At 33.1% G+C, this 15,827-nt stretch overlaps 2 protein-coding genes across 5 annotated transcripts; one reads left to right on the forward strand and one right to left on the reverse strand.

Annotated features, from left to right (window-relative positions):
- Positions 1-8,227: 8,227 nt before the first annotated feature.
- On the forward strand, positions 8,228-10,548 carry LOC103859604 (transcription factor TCP4). 2 transcript variants are annotated; one of them, XM_009137171.3, is made up of 3 exons: positions 8,228-8,441; positions 8,677-10,088; positions 10,175-10,548. In XM_009137171.3, exon 2 carries the CDS (start codon positions 8,833-8,835, stop codon positions 10,054-10,056), a length of 1,224 nt encoding a protein of 407 aa, XP_009135419.2. In that variant the 5' UTR covers positions 8,228-8,441; positions 8,677-8,832; the 3' UTR covers positions 10,057-10,088; positions 10,175-10,548. The 2 variants fall into 2 exon arrangements, with proteins under 2 accessions (XP_009135419.2, XP_009135418.2); XM_009137170.3 differs by having other exon boundaries at positions 8,246-8,606.
- On the reverse strand, positions 10,343-15,738 carry LOC103859605. 3 transcript variants are annotated; one of them, XM_033288727.1, is made up of 2 exons: positions 13,056-15,738; positions 10,343-12,722 (listed from the first exon to the last, which is right to left on the reverse strand). In XM_033288727.1, the coding sequence occupies exon 2, from the start codon at positions 12,705-12,707 to the stop codon at positions 12,030-12,032; it is 678 nt and encodes a 225-aa protein (XP_033144618.1). In that variant the 5' UTR covers positions 12,708-12,722; positions 13,056-15,738; the 3' UTR covers positions 10,343-12,029. The 3 variants fall into 3 exon arrangements, with proteins under 3 accessions (XP_033144618.1, XP_018512719.1, XP_009135420.1); XM_018657203.2 differs by having other exon boundaries at positions 10,343-12,729; positions 13,055-15,738; XM_009137172.3 differs by having other exon boundaries at positions 10,343-12,727; positions 13,052-15,738.
- Positions 15,739-15,827: the final 89 nt, after the last annotated feature.

Raw genomic sequence — 15,827 nt, forward strand, 5'->3', positions numbered from 1 at the left:
CAAAATTATTAGCTATCCAAAGACTGAATTTGAACGAGAACAGAGTGTCTGATATGTACTACTACGGTGCCTTAGGCCCAAATCTATAAATCTCAGCCCAAAAATCTAAATTATAAGTTCATGCTTGCTTCCCTCTTATTATTATTTTTTTTCTATTTTTTTGTTTATTTTACTTTTTTTTTTTGTGTTCGAGTTATGATGAATACTGTTCTAACGCTATGTAGGCTAATATGACCTGCCTTGGAGATCTATCTTAACGTATACTACTATCTGCCTTGCAGTATTGATTTATTTACAAACAGTTGATGAAAGTGTACTTGTTATTGGATCACGAGCTCTGTCTTTATGATTTTTCATTTTCATTACTTTGATGAAAATTTACATGTTTAAAGAAGTGAGAGCGAAAGGACATTATGTCCCTTCTCAATGTCTCTCACCTTTTATTTTTCTTCTCCTTATTGTACACAGGTAAATCTTCAAGTGGAAGAAAATTTCTTAGTAAAATAACTTTTGTAAAATTTAAGAATTTAAGAAACATATCTATAGGTTGCTTTAGTTTTCCATTAAAGATGTATTCCAATGTGTTGTAACATTTTTTTTCTTGAACCATATAGTCAGTGGTGTCTATCTAGGACGAACTAATATATTTGAAGTAATTAATATTGGAGGATAATCACAACTAAGAAGGGAATAAGAGCAGTAGTAAATAAGTATAGACCCTTTGAAAGTGACAAATAATATCTCGAGCAAAACAAAATAATTATTCTGATAGCGAATTGACGAAAGTGTGTTAATTCGAAGCCAAAAATAATAAAAATAGAAAATAGATGTAAATAAAAATTTATGTTTTTGACAATAAAGTAAACATGAAGACAAATTATTTTTATTAGAACTGATCCGAATGGTACTATCATCCACAACATCCGACAAGACGCACGTATTTGCCAGTCGAGGGTAAACCGTAATTTCGTTTGTAATCAAACGGTAAAGTAGGTGAAGTGTTAATTTTCAGTGAGTCATTTGTCATCTGTCGCCACGTCATCATTATTCAGTCCTACGTGCCAATCCGACGTCACGTGTTTCTTTCTTCCTCTATCTTTATTTTCCTCTCACACCAAAGCTATAAGTTTGAAGCTTAATTTAGTTCATTTTAGTTCAATAGTTTGAAAAATATTGCTTAATGTTCTTACATTAGAAGATTTAGATTTCAAATTCTCTATTTAAAATTTAGATTTCGATCCTAAAAAAAACTATATTAACAATTATGTTAATTAATAGAGTGATAACTTGCATGGAATTTTAGAATTTTCAGAGATTTTCATGAGTTGTTTATTTTGATATAGCTAGACGTAAATCCTCATGATAATGATAAAATTGTATATTTATGTAATATATATATTTTAAAATAATTTAATAAATCAGCATAAAAACACCATATGAATTGTTTGCTTTCGCAGTTATGTTCATGTTCACTTTTTTAAGCAGTTAAAACAAATATAATTTCACTATTTATTTAGATTGTTACAATTTAACCCTGGTTCCCGCAAAAAAAACGAGTCAAAAATGTAAATAAGCTTTAAATATACCAAGTACGACCAACGAAAGAAAACATTTTAAGAAAAATGGTAGGTACTAGAGTATACTGACATGTTGTTTACAAATATAATAAAAACGAGTCAAAAATATAAATAAGCTTTAAATATACCATAGTTCCCAGTTTTGTAAACATGTTGTTTACAAATATCTCTTGGAAATTGTTGTTCACATCTCCAATACCTTTTCGAAGTAAATATTTGACCAAAAACTCTGTATGTAGTACTGGTTTGTTTGCTTATTTGACAATTGTTGAAAACATGATTCAACTTGCATGGTTTCATTTTTAATTTATATTTACTGACGAGTCATTGACAGACCAAAAGAGAGCCATAAATTTCCGCTAAGCATATTCGTCTGTACATGTTACTAGCTTATTTCAATAAAATAGCTTTTAAATTAACGATAATGTTGCTTAAATTCTGCTTATCGAGTTCTGCTAAAAATCAGGTACCTGAAAACATACCCTCTATTACTCTGATGCGGCCTGGAATAACTCTTTCAGACACAAATGGGGTAATAATCAGTGGCGGATCTAGAACTATTTATAGTTGGGGGCACAATACTAAAAACAAAGCAAAAACATTATGAATTACGGATCTACTTATGTGATTGCTCTGCAGGGAATTCTCTATGACATAGGCGTGTTGAGTAGATCATTTTCTTCTATCTCTTTTAAATATGTACCTCGCAGATGTAATGAGACGGCTGATCGTCTAGCTAAGGAAGCTCTGTATGTGTTTGAACACTCTTCCTTTGAGTCTGTAAACGATGAAACCGCTTTTTAAGATTAGAAATGAATTTCGTCAAAAGAAAAAAATTAGAAACGAAAGAACGGATGGTTTGACCAGAAAAAAGAAGGTTATCATGGTTTGACATCCTATAAAATGATCTTCGACTGATTTACATGAAAAAAACAGTTTACAGTTACTCCGTTGATGTCTCGACATGCTTTTAAGTGTCTGATAATAATAATCTGTCATTGACTTTGTCACGATCCGTTTTTGACGATATGATTGCATCATTTGTATATCTGCACAAAATCCACAGTAGAATTAACAGGGATCAATTCATTACATTTAAAAAAAAAATTATCGACTCATTACATATATTTTCAGGGTTCAGGTATATATATTTTATATAAGAAAATTACATTATAAACTAAATAAAGTCTTGAACATGTACACATGGAGGAATATGCCGATCGAGGACATGACTATAATTATTGACTTAGAGTGAGACCATGATTCTATCGGAAGGAAGGACTCGCAAGTTTGTACATTAAGATTGAAACTGTCTATGTTTGCGTGAGGTAATATTCCGTAAGCACATCTACTTTGCTTTGTATCGCATTCTGCTTCTCCTTCGCATGTGCTTAATGGTTAGGCATCCTCTTGTATCTGTGATAACATCTGATTATTTGGTTGGACACTCGACTAAAGATAAGTTTATTCTATGTTAGGTTGTTTGATGTTATATTTGAATTGATCTTAGACGTCTATCGAACATCCAACTAATAATGTAAACTAATAAACAAAAGATAGTGGTCAATTAATTTATCAAAATATCAAACTAAATCTTATCAATAATCATAGAAACGTAGATTGATATTTATGTGAAAATGGATCAATACATACTACTTTCCTAGGTTGCCATCTTCAAAGATGGGTTTGCGGATCAACCTGCCCCGACCCGCTGGAGATCGAATTTTTTTTTATTCAAAAATCTGATCCCCAAAACTCACAAAAAAAATCTTATACCAGCGTATAACCCATTGAACCCACAGAAAATTTAATTATCATAAAAATAATTATTTTAATTATATATTAATTATTATTATTTTTTAAAAAAATATAATTAATTTTTTTTTTAAACATTTAGAGTTAGCAGATACCACAACTTATATATTTGGCGTACTCACATCCATCCTGCTTAAAATAGTCTTTAACCGTATCCAAAATTTTAAATTTAAATCTATCCTACACCCGTTTTATGGCGGATCAAACAGGGTGGAATCTGCGGGTTTCGCTTAAAATTTCCAGCGCTAGCCATATTTATGGCAGGAAATTTTTTAACGATGCTAAGGCATACCTTCTGCTACTGAATTATGTAAAATATTTTATGGCGTTATTGAATAATTCATTTCATTTAGTACCTATATTGACGTTATTGTGCATAATAGTTAATATTTCACATAAACTCCTATAATAAAATAATGATTATACTTATTCTATTTTGTTATGCTTTGATTTGTGACTGTAATTCCAAGTTGGAAAGCTACTTTCGTTTAATTAATTTCATAAGCAACCGTGGGATGACATATATTATTAACCTTTTCTCTATAAAATAAGTACCTAACTAATATCAAATATATTATTTGTTTTTATCAATTATTTAATGTGTTCGTATTAGGTTTCTCAATCAACCGATTATATAATGCTAATACTATGTCACTTTCAGAATTATCAATACTATTAAAACAGAAGCAATTTTTATCTACTTACAAATAGTCTAGGTTGGACCATTATATTTAATTATATTTCCTATTATTTCTATTCATATCTAATTTAATTGTTAAATATACATCATACCTAAAATTAAGGAACTAACTAACTAATCTGTTATTTTTTAAACTAATTAATTTAATTTATGTTAATTCGAAATTTAAATAACTAATCAATTATATTTTAGTTATTAATGTAATAAATACTTATATATATATATATATCTATTCATTTGTATATATATAACTATATATTAATCCAAATGCAAAAAAAAAACAAATTGTTCAAAACCCTCACCAAATACATAAAAATATATTTTTTATAGTTAGAGTATTATTAAAAAGAAAAAATAATATATATATATATATATGATAAAATAAATATTTATAGTAATTATACGATGAAACGTGTTACTGTTGATAGCTTTATGAATATATTTTTTACGGGTTACTCAAAGAGACATATAACATATATATCAAATATAAACTAATTGAACAAATATATTAACAAAAATATATCATAAAACATTACATTAACATGAATCGATGTCAGAGAGTAAGGGTTAATATTTTAATTATTTAAAAATATAATTATATATATATAAATTATAAAAATTAAGAACTAAATATAATAAAAATATATATCAAAATAAAATAATAAATATTTACATTTCTAATGCGAATAATGAAATTAACTTTTAAATTTAAAATAAGCCATAGACAAAACATCAAAAAGTATCTAATAACATGTGAATAACAAAAGTAAACTAACTAAATAAATAAATAATTTTTTTTTTGCAAACGTAAATTATTAATTTGTAATAGACGTATATACATTATTGATGCTAAAATCTATTTCATTTTTAGTATGCATCCTCTCAAATATTGATCCATTAACAAGATGGAATTTTTGTTGGACTAAAATTGTATTTAAATTGGAGTATCACTTTTTATAATATATTCACTATTCATCTGAACATTCATGAATATATATTACAATACTCTAAATATAATAATAAATCAAACCGAATTACATATTGGGTCATCTACCAGCTCAACCGATAACCAGATCTCGGGTTTTAGCGGTTGTTACGGGTTTTTTAAAATTTTTAAATAACAGTTTTTTTTAAACTAAAATGGATTACATATGAGCCACCAAATTTGCCAATTTTACTGCGGGTCGGGTCGGGTTTCAAAACATTGAATATAATATTCCATTTGTAATATCTAAGTGTAGATATAATTAAAATACAAATTTATATCAAATAAACTTGGAATGTTTCGGAAATGATCCCGCGCTTTGAAAGCGCGGGTCAAAATCTAGTCTATATTATTAAAAGGGAAGCATTCTTAAAAAATCTACTTATTCAAAGTTGTTTGGACCTATTAGTTAGACTAACACCATATAATTCAGCCTATTTTTAAACCAAAGTAATATTCCATACATCAACTCATAATTTTCTTAATGTACAAAAACAGATATTGTAACTAACAACGATATTTTACGTAAAGATTTTATTATTATTTTCTTAATACAGAAAATAACTTAAGGAAATAGTCATAACAAACGGATCAATATTAATGTACATATTTTTGGACCCTACATATAGATTATCGAACATATGATGCATACATTTGTATTACAAACTTAACAATATTCATTGCACTTTTTAAGTGATATGTTATTCATGTATTTCTTGACTCTTTTTATGAAATGTTATCACAAATTTAATATCTGAAATTGAAACTATATCAATACTAAAAATAATTAGTTTTTTAATAATGTAAATTGATAGTTGTAACTATGATATAAATATATGCGAGGAAATTCATTTTTAATTTAAAATTGATAGCTTGTGGTTAATGACAATGTTTTGAAAACCGAACGGGACACTGATTCAACATTGCACCTGGATCAATGGTCGGACCGGTTTAACCGCTTAATTTTAATTTAATTTTAAATTAAGTAACTATATATATGTAAGTATAACAATAAATTAATTTTGATATAAGTTTATATCAATGTTATATTTTAAAACTAATATGGAAAATTAAAATTTAAAATTTAAAATTAAAACTAATTTATTTATATATGTAGTAGAAAACAATATTAAATTTCGATGAAATCTTATTAAAATTTGCAATTTTTTTTAACTTGAATTTGCAAAAACTGGGTTTTAATATTGAACTAGATCCGATTTAACTCAAATTCGGTTTTTAACACAACTCAGAACCAGTTAGAAGAGCGAGTCAGGATCCGACTGGTTCGATCGTACGGTCTGATCAGATTTTCAAAACATTGGTTAATACAGTTCAATAATTAAAATATATATTTTTAATAATGAATATCTTTACTATTAAAAACATAGATATCATCTTTAAATCTATTTCAAACAAATCTCACACTATAAAAAACAATGAATAATAAAAACATTAAAAATCAATAGTTATAATGTGAAACAAAAAAAATTATATTAAATTTAAAATTTCTTAAATATTAATAACCTCAAACCCGCGCTTCTTAAGCGCGGGTCAAAATCTAGTTATCCCATTAAAGTAGGTGTGTTTGATAGTACACATTGTTTATGTATATACAGATTCAATAGTTAAAACCTACAAATTATGCTGTATAATATTTGTTTTCAACTATACAATAGTATAATTTAAGAATTTGATATGATAAGCTGCGTCAAGCTTTTATTTTTGCTTTTAAAATATAACTTATTGGTGTTACAAAAAAAATATAACTTATTGAAAACCTTGGAAACTATGTTAGCTTTCCGTACGTGTGTGTTATAAAAATGTGTGAACAATAATAAGGTTTTTCTGTTCTTTGTTATTAACCATTTGGATATATTTTTGTGTTAAATACTACTACTATTCTAACCACAATATATTACATATGTGAATTAGTTATGCGAGTTGTGTAGTCAGTTGGTTGGGATTGAAGAAGCATTATGGAGTCCCACCAATTATTTTCCAACTTGTAAAATTCTCTAAAGATTTGAAGTATCTCCGTTGAAGCTTAAATTGTCTTTTACTCTCTTTTATTAATTAATCTATTTCGTACCTCATTCTCATAATACAAAATTTTATATGAATTTGGTGTTATATGCATGATATGGTTATAACAATTATTCGCACAAGTCAAGTTGGAAATACATATTGGATTGTTTTGTATACTTTTCTAGTTTTAAGCGAAGCAATAAGAATTTATAGAATATAAGACACTATTAAATAAAAAGCTCAAACATGAAAATTGTTATTCCAAGCATATAGATTAAGTATGAAGGGCGTTATTAGTTGTGCTATATTAGTATATTGTATCCTTGTGTGTCAAGTTCGTCTTTCCGAATAAAATCTGCTTTAGTTAACTATTGAGATTCTTGCAACAAAAGGTGAAGAAGTGGAGCATCAACAAGAACTTTATATATTTCCACAATATGGGTCAACCCTTAAAGAGAAAACGGAGATGCACGAAAGCTTGAATTGAACCTTGACCCAGCCAACACCATATGTTTTTAGGGTACTTATTCATTTGTTGAATCTCGGAACTGGAAAATAAAGTTATTCTTTCCAGTAATTTCAACTCTAATAATCAAATATACGACTATGATGCGCTCATATTATACAGTTTTGCATTTTGTTTCTCCTTTTTAATTTTATTTGGTATTATGGAATGGATACGATATGTTATATCTATTTATTCATAGACTAATATTTTGTAATATATTTTTATGTTATAATTAAGACAAATCTTTGATAGTTTATAGTTTATGTGTATGAGTTGTAAATAAAAACGGTATGTTCTCTGATTTTAAAATGAATACTATTTTAGCTTCTCATATATTTTAAAGTAAAATAACATGATATAAAAAGTAAATTAAAGTTGATTAAATACAAATAATATGTTCTCTTTCTTAAGTTTACAGTTTATTATTATTAAATAATGAAATAGACTGGTTCGAAAGGACCAGGTCGGGATAGGCTGGGAGTCGATTAGCCCGAGTTACATATATTTTTTAAAAAAGATAAACGGAATAGATAATTTTTCTTAATTAAAAATCAGAAGAAGAAATTAATAAACTTTTTGGAAATAATTAAATTTTGATTACCCCCATAAAAAGCAATCAAAAATGAAAGAAAAGAAGAAAAAAAAGAGAACATTGAATGTCAGAAGAGATGAGATGAGAGAGAGATGTTGAATGAGAGCAAAAACACTGTCATATTACCAGTTGCGTCATCATCAACCCACAACACACTCTCCTCTCTTATTTTTACATCTCCTTCCTTTCACCATCTCTTTATATTTTCCCGAGAAATAAATCGAAAAAGCTTTCTCTAGGTATTTTTCTTGATTTGTCTATTACACATCTCTCTCTCTCTCTTTTTCTGAGGAAATCTATTACACATCTCTCCCCCCTCTCTTGCATCGCTTGCTTTCATCTGTTTGGTCTCCTTCTTACTTTTTCTAGTAAAGTACAGAGAGAGATTCAGACATAAGACATGGGTTAGTCTGCTGTTTTTTCTGATAATTAAATCCTCTTCTTATTTAACTTTAGCTGTCTCTTCTTTTTTAGGGTTAGGGTTTTGAGGTAAGAGAGAGAGAGGCAAGTATGCGTGAGTTACATCCTTTTTGAGTGACCCTGGATTCTCCACCGCCTAACGACCGCCGTCGCCGCCGCCGCCTCGACGAAGAAGACGACGCCGAGCTTCCTCAATATGCTCCTCAACCAATGGCAGAAGACGACGAAGCTCACCGCTTCCTCCACCCTCCAGCACCGCCGTCTTCTTCTTCAATGAGACGCCGCGCTACGTCGGAGGTGGCGAACGGCGGCTGCGGCGAGATAGTCGAGGTGCAAGGAGGTCACATTGTGCGGTCCACGGGAAGGAAAGACCGGCACAGCAAAGTCTGCACGGCGAAAGGGCCACGTGACCGGCGCGTGAGGCTATCGGCTCACACGGCGATTCAGTTCTACGACGTTCAAGACCGGCTTGGGTTCGACCGGCCGAGCAAAGCCGTTGACTGGCTTATCAAAAAAGCGAAGACTTCCATCGACGAGCTCGCTCAGCTTCCGCCGTGGGATCCGGCGGATGCGATTCGCAACGCCGCCGCGAACGCTAAACCGAGAAGAACCGCCGCGAAAGCTCGAGTTTCTCCATCTCCTCCGCCGCAGCAGCTTCAGTTCAGCGGCGGAACGGCCGTGGGATTCGCCGGAGCAACGGAACGTCGGAGTAATGATAATAACCAGTCGAGCTTTCTTCCGCCGTCGATGGACTCAGATTCGATTGCTGACACTATAAAGTCGTTTTTCCCGGTGGTTGGCTCCACGGCGGAGGCTCCGCCGCATCAGCTTATGCACAACTACCATCATCATCATCCGCCGGATTTGCTTTCAAGAACCAATAGTCAAAACCAAGATCTCCGTCTCTCGCTGCAACCGTTCCCGGATGGTCCACCGTCGCTTCTCCACCACCACCACCACTCCGTAGCCGAGCCTGTTCTGTTCTACGGGCAGAGCAACCCGCTAGGGTATGACACGTCGACGGGTGGCTGGGAGCAACAGTCAATTCAGAGACTGGTGGCTTGGAACAGCGGCGGAGCAAACGATACAGGAAACGGAGGAGGAGGAGGAGGGTTTCTGTTTGCTCCTCCTCCTAATCATCCTACTTCAACGACGTCGTTTCAGCCAGTACTTGGCCAAAGCCAGCTTTATTCTCAGAGGGGTCCCCTTCAGTCCAGTTACAGTCCCATGATCCGTGCTTGGTTTGATCCTACTCACCACCATCATCAATCCATCTCCACTGACGATCTCAACCACCACCACCACCATATGCCTCCGCCAATTGCTTCAGGTGAGTTCTCTTCCGGTTTTCGGGTACCAGCACGGTTTCAGGGTCAAGAAGAGGAGCAGCACGACGGTCTAAACAACAAACCGTCCTCTGCTTCTCGCCATTGATAACAATCCAAACCAACATCCTCTGATTCCAGGTTTATCCCAAGTTCTGTCTTTTTATTACATCAAGTTCAGTTCTTTTTCAGTTCTTGTCCGGTTAACTCTTTAAACCATTTTGCAGGGCTTGTCAAGCTTCTATTAACATTGAAAGCTTGGCTTAGATTGTTCTGAACAGGGAAGACGTTCTCTCGGTTTGTGTAATTCAATGGCTTGAAAAAGGCAAGGAAAGGATGAAGCACCATTTCAGGTTCTTCCAATGTCCTGACCTTGCCAATTGTAATTTTCTTCCTTTTTTTATCAGTTAGACAATGTTCTGTAACTCAATTATGGTTAGATTCTGATTCTAATGCTCCTTCTTGTTGTGTTGTGTCTGGAAACCTTTTTGTTGTGTTTTGTACCATTATCATCCTCTTGTTACTGCAATAGCAAGGTACTTGAGAAATTGCAGTTCCTTCTTGTTGTGTGTAACTCCATCCATGAATATGCTTTAATAAAGTCTTGTACTTTCTCTTTATTTTCATATGGATTTGCTGCTTTCTCAGCTAAGAAACTGTAAAAAAACTTAACTTAGACAGGTAAAAATGCTCTGTTCAAGCTAAATAGATCAGTATTGTTAAACAACATGTGAGCCTGGGTTCATTGTTATATATCTCACTCAGTCCTTTTGGCCCCAATGATAAAAAGTTAGTCATTTTCCATGAACAGTAAGATTTGAATTGTTGCTTTATCTGGAACATCAGTGAGATTTAGCCAGTTCCCTTAAATTAGAAGTGAAAACTTTCCTCACAAGAGTAAAAAATAAAGAGATTTGTTTTCTGTCTGATGTCATTAATAGTTCCTTCTTACCTACTTTAGTGGTAGGAGAAGATCCACCAAACTTGAATGTGATGTTGTCTTCTTTAATGAGTAAAAGAATGGGGACATGAGATAGGTATAGAAAGCCACCCATGTTTGTCTAAATGCAGTAAGTTGATCTAAACTACACAATCTTCTCTATCATTCATCCTTTTTTTTGTGAACAACATCTCTATCATTCATACTTATTAGACAAATAATTCTTGGGTTAAATGTTTATTGTACAATTCATATAACAGAGGAGAATTATTAGCATATTTAAATATACCCTTTAAAAGAAAAGCAAACACCTTTTCATGTGATGTAATGAAGACATCACCAGCCATACCAAATGAGAGGTGTTGAGATATCATAAAGTACATTCTACCAAAAGATATAAAGGCCGAATCTTTATGTTAAGGACTCAAAAAGTTTATTCCCTCTTCTTCTTTTTTTTCTAGTTTGTCAACTGATAATATCATCAATAAGTTTGTTGTATAAGGCAGTTAGATAGATATAGTACAGACTATCTTGTTATGAGTCTTATGACCAAGTAAAACGTTTCTCACTAAACCTCAAAATATCTCATGGGTTTGAGAGGGATGTTAAGGAAGAAGATAAAGATGGAACCAAAACTGTAAAAGAGCTGTCACTCTAAGCTGGTCCCCCCCCTCTCTATGTTCTCTTGTAAGATCTCAATGCCTTCTTTTTTTCTTGAAAAGATCTACCGATAAAAGTCACAGCCTTTTCAACCCTCTCTTCACCTCTTCACTTTTCCACATAAATAATTGCAAATCTAATAATTTGAAAGAAGTAAAGATGCACATTGCCAACACAAAAGGTGATCACTTTTCTTCTAGGAGATCTCTATGACAACTTGTAGATTAGGGATCCAATGTAATAAGAACTTCACAATAAACTGAATAAATGTGTAACTCAAAACTGTGTCTCAACAACATGTGAAGCATGAAACAAAACATACAAAAACATGTGCAATCACATCAATCTATTTTGATATGAAGTAACAAACACATTGTCTAATGTTAGACAACATATATGAACATAATACATTGAAACGTTTTCTCTGGCCAAATAACAAATTAAAGAATGTTCTTTTGAATGAGAAAAAAAAAATACAAAACTCAATCTATGAAACCGGTTCTTCTGAAAACAGCGTTCCTCACCTGCCTGAGATCTCTCCCTTTAAGTGTTCTCCCCGCTCCTTCAAGCACAGAGCAAGACAGCAACGAAGACTGCGCCAAAGACCGAGCCACAATCTCATGAGGCGGAAGCCTTTCGCCTTCATCTTCCTCCTCCTCCTCATCCACCACCGCATCAGTCAGCTTGAACTCCTTCTTGTGACGACTCCTCATCGCCAACGGCACTTGAAGAGGAGCTGACTGAGGATACCTCCCTCCACCACCTAAAGAAGCTGTGAACGGAACCCTCTCTTGAGGCGGTTTAGGAGCTGAGGGGATGATACGAGCGGAAGACGAAGAGGACGTTGAAGAAGCTGTGGAGGAGACCGAAGTGGAGAGAACAGCTGCAGGCTTGTGGTGGAAGACATGGTTTAAGTAACTGTTCCCGGAAGGTTCGGGAAGAGCCGCGAGGATACCAGAAGCTTCCACGTTTTTTAAACCGCTTTTGGTTCTCTGAAGCTGGCGGGCAGGTGGGTGCTGAGCAGGAGAAGAGGATGGAGAGTGTTTGGGCGCGTGAGTTATGTCTATTGAGAATATGTCGTCTTCGTTGAGCTCACCGTCTGCTGAAGCTGGAGCTGGAGAAGACGATGAGGGGATATCGATTCGTGCGGTTTTGTTCATCTTTGTTAACTTCTTGTGATCTGGGTTCATATAAATTAGATCAATTTGATTACAGAACAGTCTATAAACACAAAAGGTTAGATTTTTACAAGACGGGATCAAAGTGGATTGATAAAGTTTCGATTTTTATGTTTTCTGGGTACAAAGACAGAAGGTTCCTTTTTCAATCAAACGTTCAAAGCGAGTTGCTTGGAGAACACGTAAACGAGAAAGCTAGGTTATTTTCTAAATAAACCTTTGAACCGTATGAAAGTGCAGCTAACACGAGGATGGATCGATTAATTTAAGCAATTATTAATGGAGAGAGGGAGATCAAGAACCAAAAAGGAGGATTGAGATATTACCTTTAACTGTGGGAAGGAGAACAGAAACGGCAGCTAATTAGATGCACGGCCAGCTAGCGATCTGAATCTTTAGGTACAGAGAGAGAGAGATGGCAGAAGGAGAGAGAGAGAGATGGCAGACAAGAAGACCTGAGAGATTCCTAGAATTTGGCATTGGTATAGTAAACGTCGCCGTTCATAATGTTGAAGAAGGCCAGTAGAGTAAGCCCAATAGAGAGAGAGCCCAAATAGACTAATGTATAAGCAAAACAGAATTTGTAGTAAAGTGTGTATACAACTCACCAATCTATGGGGGAATTAAAAACAAACACAAATCTTAGATGTAAACATAAACTCGTGGAAGGCCCTTGATCAAATGCTTTGATTAAGATCCAATGTCTCTACACCTATGGAATTTAAATCCAAAGAATATGATCCTCGGTTGCATTAGAGCTAGCTTAAAAAAGACTTAAAAGGATCTCAGTATTTCGATAAAAGCAACAGTGGAGGAGAGTTGGAAGCACAAAAGGAGACGGCATCGAGTTGTGTTATTGAACAAGGTGGAGGATGAGATCGAAAGACTAAGAGATAGTAGAACACGAGAAACAGATGTGTATCTTTATGGCTAAATGGGAAGAGTTATAGGAAATGTTTTTCTTCTAAGGGAACTTGGGAGTTTACAAGAGAGAAACATCAATTATGCCATTTGAGTAAAGCAGTGTGGTTTAAGTATGTGACGCCGAAGTATTCTTTCATTCTATGGTTGGCTATGAAAGGAAGGCTTGCGACCGGAGATCGCATGAAACACTGGAATGGGAGTGTCAATACATCTTGTGTCTTATGTACAGAGCCTTTGGAAACGGTAGAGCACTTATTTTTCGAGTGTTCTTATTCTACTCAGATTTGGGAGGTACTGATGAAGGGTATATTGAGAAACAAGTTTACAGTGAGATGGGAAGAAATGATGAGAATTATGAGAGATACAAGGAGAAGGAAGATGCATTTGTTTCTTATCAAGTACATGTTTCAAGCGAATGTTTACATGATTTGGAGAGAGCGTAATAGAAGAAGGCATGGGGAAGCTGAAGCTCCAGCAGGTCTTTTGATAAAACTACTTGATAAGAACATGAGAAATAAGCTCACTCTAGTGCAAAGGAAAAGTGATAAAGAGATTGGAGAAGGAATGCAACATTGGTTCAATACAAGATAGAGATTGATGCATCTTTTTTGAAATAGGAGTATAAAAGTTCTTTTTCATTATAGGAAAGGACACAACTATTGTAACAAAGTTTTTCTTTTTGAATTAAATTTAACATTCAATTCAAAAAAAAAGGATCTCCAGTATAGTATAAATAAAACTATCATCGATCTTCTTAAGACGGGTCACTGTAGTACAATTGTGCAAGTATGACTCAGTGTATGTAGTATATGATTAGATTTGCAAGTAATTTTATCATAATTTTTGTATTTTGTAATAAAAAAATTACTTGTTAAAAATGTAAAAAAAATAGACTGTTTATTTATTTATTTCATAACCCTAATCAAAATCATCAGGAACCAGTTTTTTATTTTGTTAGATTTTGCAGCTTCTTTGCTGTTTGGCAAAACTAGTTTAGTAGTGGTCTTCCTTGTGATCACATTTTGTATTTGGTGTAATCGGTTTAATTACTTGGCAGGGAGCTTTCCCTAGGTCGAGCAGATATCCCTTTTTCTTTGCAACTCCACCCCCAGTTAGATTAAAGTAAGCTTGACCTAGATAATGTGTAGCATTAGCTCTCCACTTCTAATACATAGTTCTTTGAGCTACAAGGAATCTAACATACAAATCAATTAATGTAATTGTCTTCTGGTATCCATTAACATGACGAGAGAAATCATATATAAGCCATTGCTGTTCACGTTTCACAGTAGCTTCTTCTCTATGTTGTATCCTCATGAGAATCTCTTCCATTGTTTATGACCCTCCACATCATTCAACTTCTGGTTTGTGAAGCTTGATCTCTAATTCCAATAGAGTCTCCAATAGTTTGTGATGGATTATACCATGTGTCACAATATACAAAGGTCATACTCTGATGTGACTCTGAATATATGATTTGTTATTTTTTTGTTCGTTTTAAGTAGATCAGAGAGCGGAGCAATCATTTAGATCCCATTAAAAAAAAGATTACGAGTATAGAGCTTAGAGATTCACAACAACAAAAAGGTTTTGATCGGAGAAGATAATGTTAATAATAGACTTGACTATATTATGTGAAATAGATTGTTAAATGTGTGATCTTATCTATCTTATAAGTATGGATGGGCATTTCGGTTTAATTACGGGTTCGGTTTGGTTTGAGTTATTTGGGTCTAAGAAATTTTGAACCAAAGTCAACCCAAAATAGTATGGTTTGGGTTATGTTCGGTTTTACTTCGGTTCGGTTTTAGTTCAGTTTGGTTTGTGTTTGGTTCGGTCTAATTTGTTTTTGTTTGTATTTTTTCAGTTCAAGCGAGTTAATTTTTTAGTTTTGTTCTAGTTCAGTTACAAAAATATGATTTATAAAAACATAAACAAATCATGATTTGATACTAAATCATTATTTCCTTCATATTTAAACGTAAAACCAAACATCACAATAAATATGTAGAAAATGTATTTCAATAACTTTATATTATTATCTTCAAACCTAACATAAATATCATAAAATAACTTTTCCGTTTTGATGTTAATGTATGAGATTCTTTTTTTTTTTTGGTTGTGCTTATTGTATTCATTTAAAAGTAAAATGTATAAAATTATATTTAGTTGTTTAGA

Source organism: Brassica rapa, chromosome A03 (assembly GCF_000309985.2).
Source record: "Brassica rapa cultivar Chiifu-401-42 chromosome A03, CAAS_Brap_v3.01, whole genome shotgun sequence".
Classification (NCBI taxonomy): Eukaryota; Viridiplantae; Streptophyta; class Magnoliopsida; order Brassicales; family Brassicaceae; genus Brassica; species Brassica rapa.

Coding starts and splice junctions, on each gene's coding strand:
- LOC103859604 (XM_009137171.3), top strand. CDS start 8,833: ATGGCAGAAGACGACGAAGCTCACCGCTTCCTCCACCCTCCAGCACCG.
- LOC103859605 (XM_033288727.1), bottom strand. CDS start 12,707: ATGAACAAAACCGCACGAATCGATATCCCCTCATCGTCTTCTCCAGCT.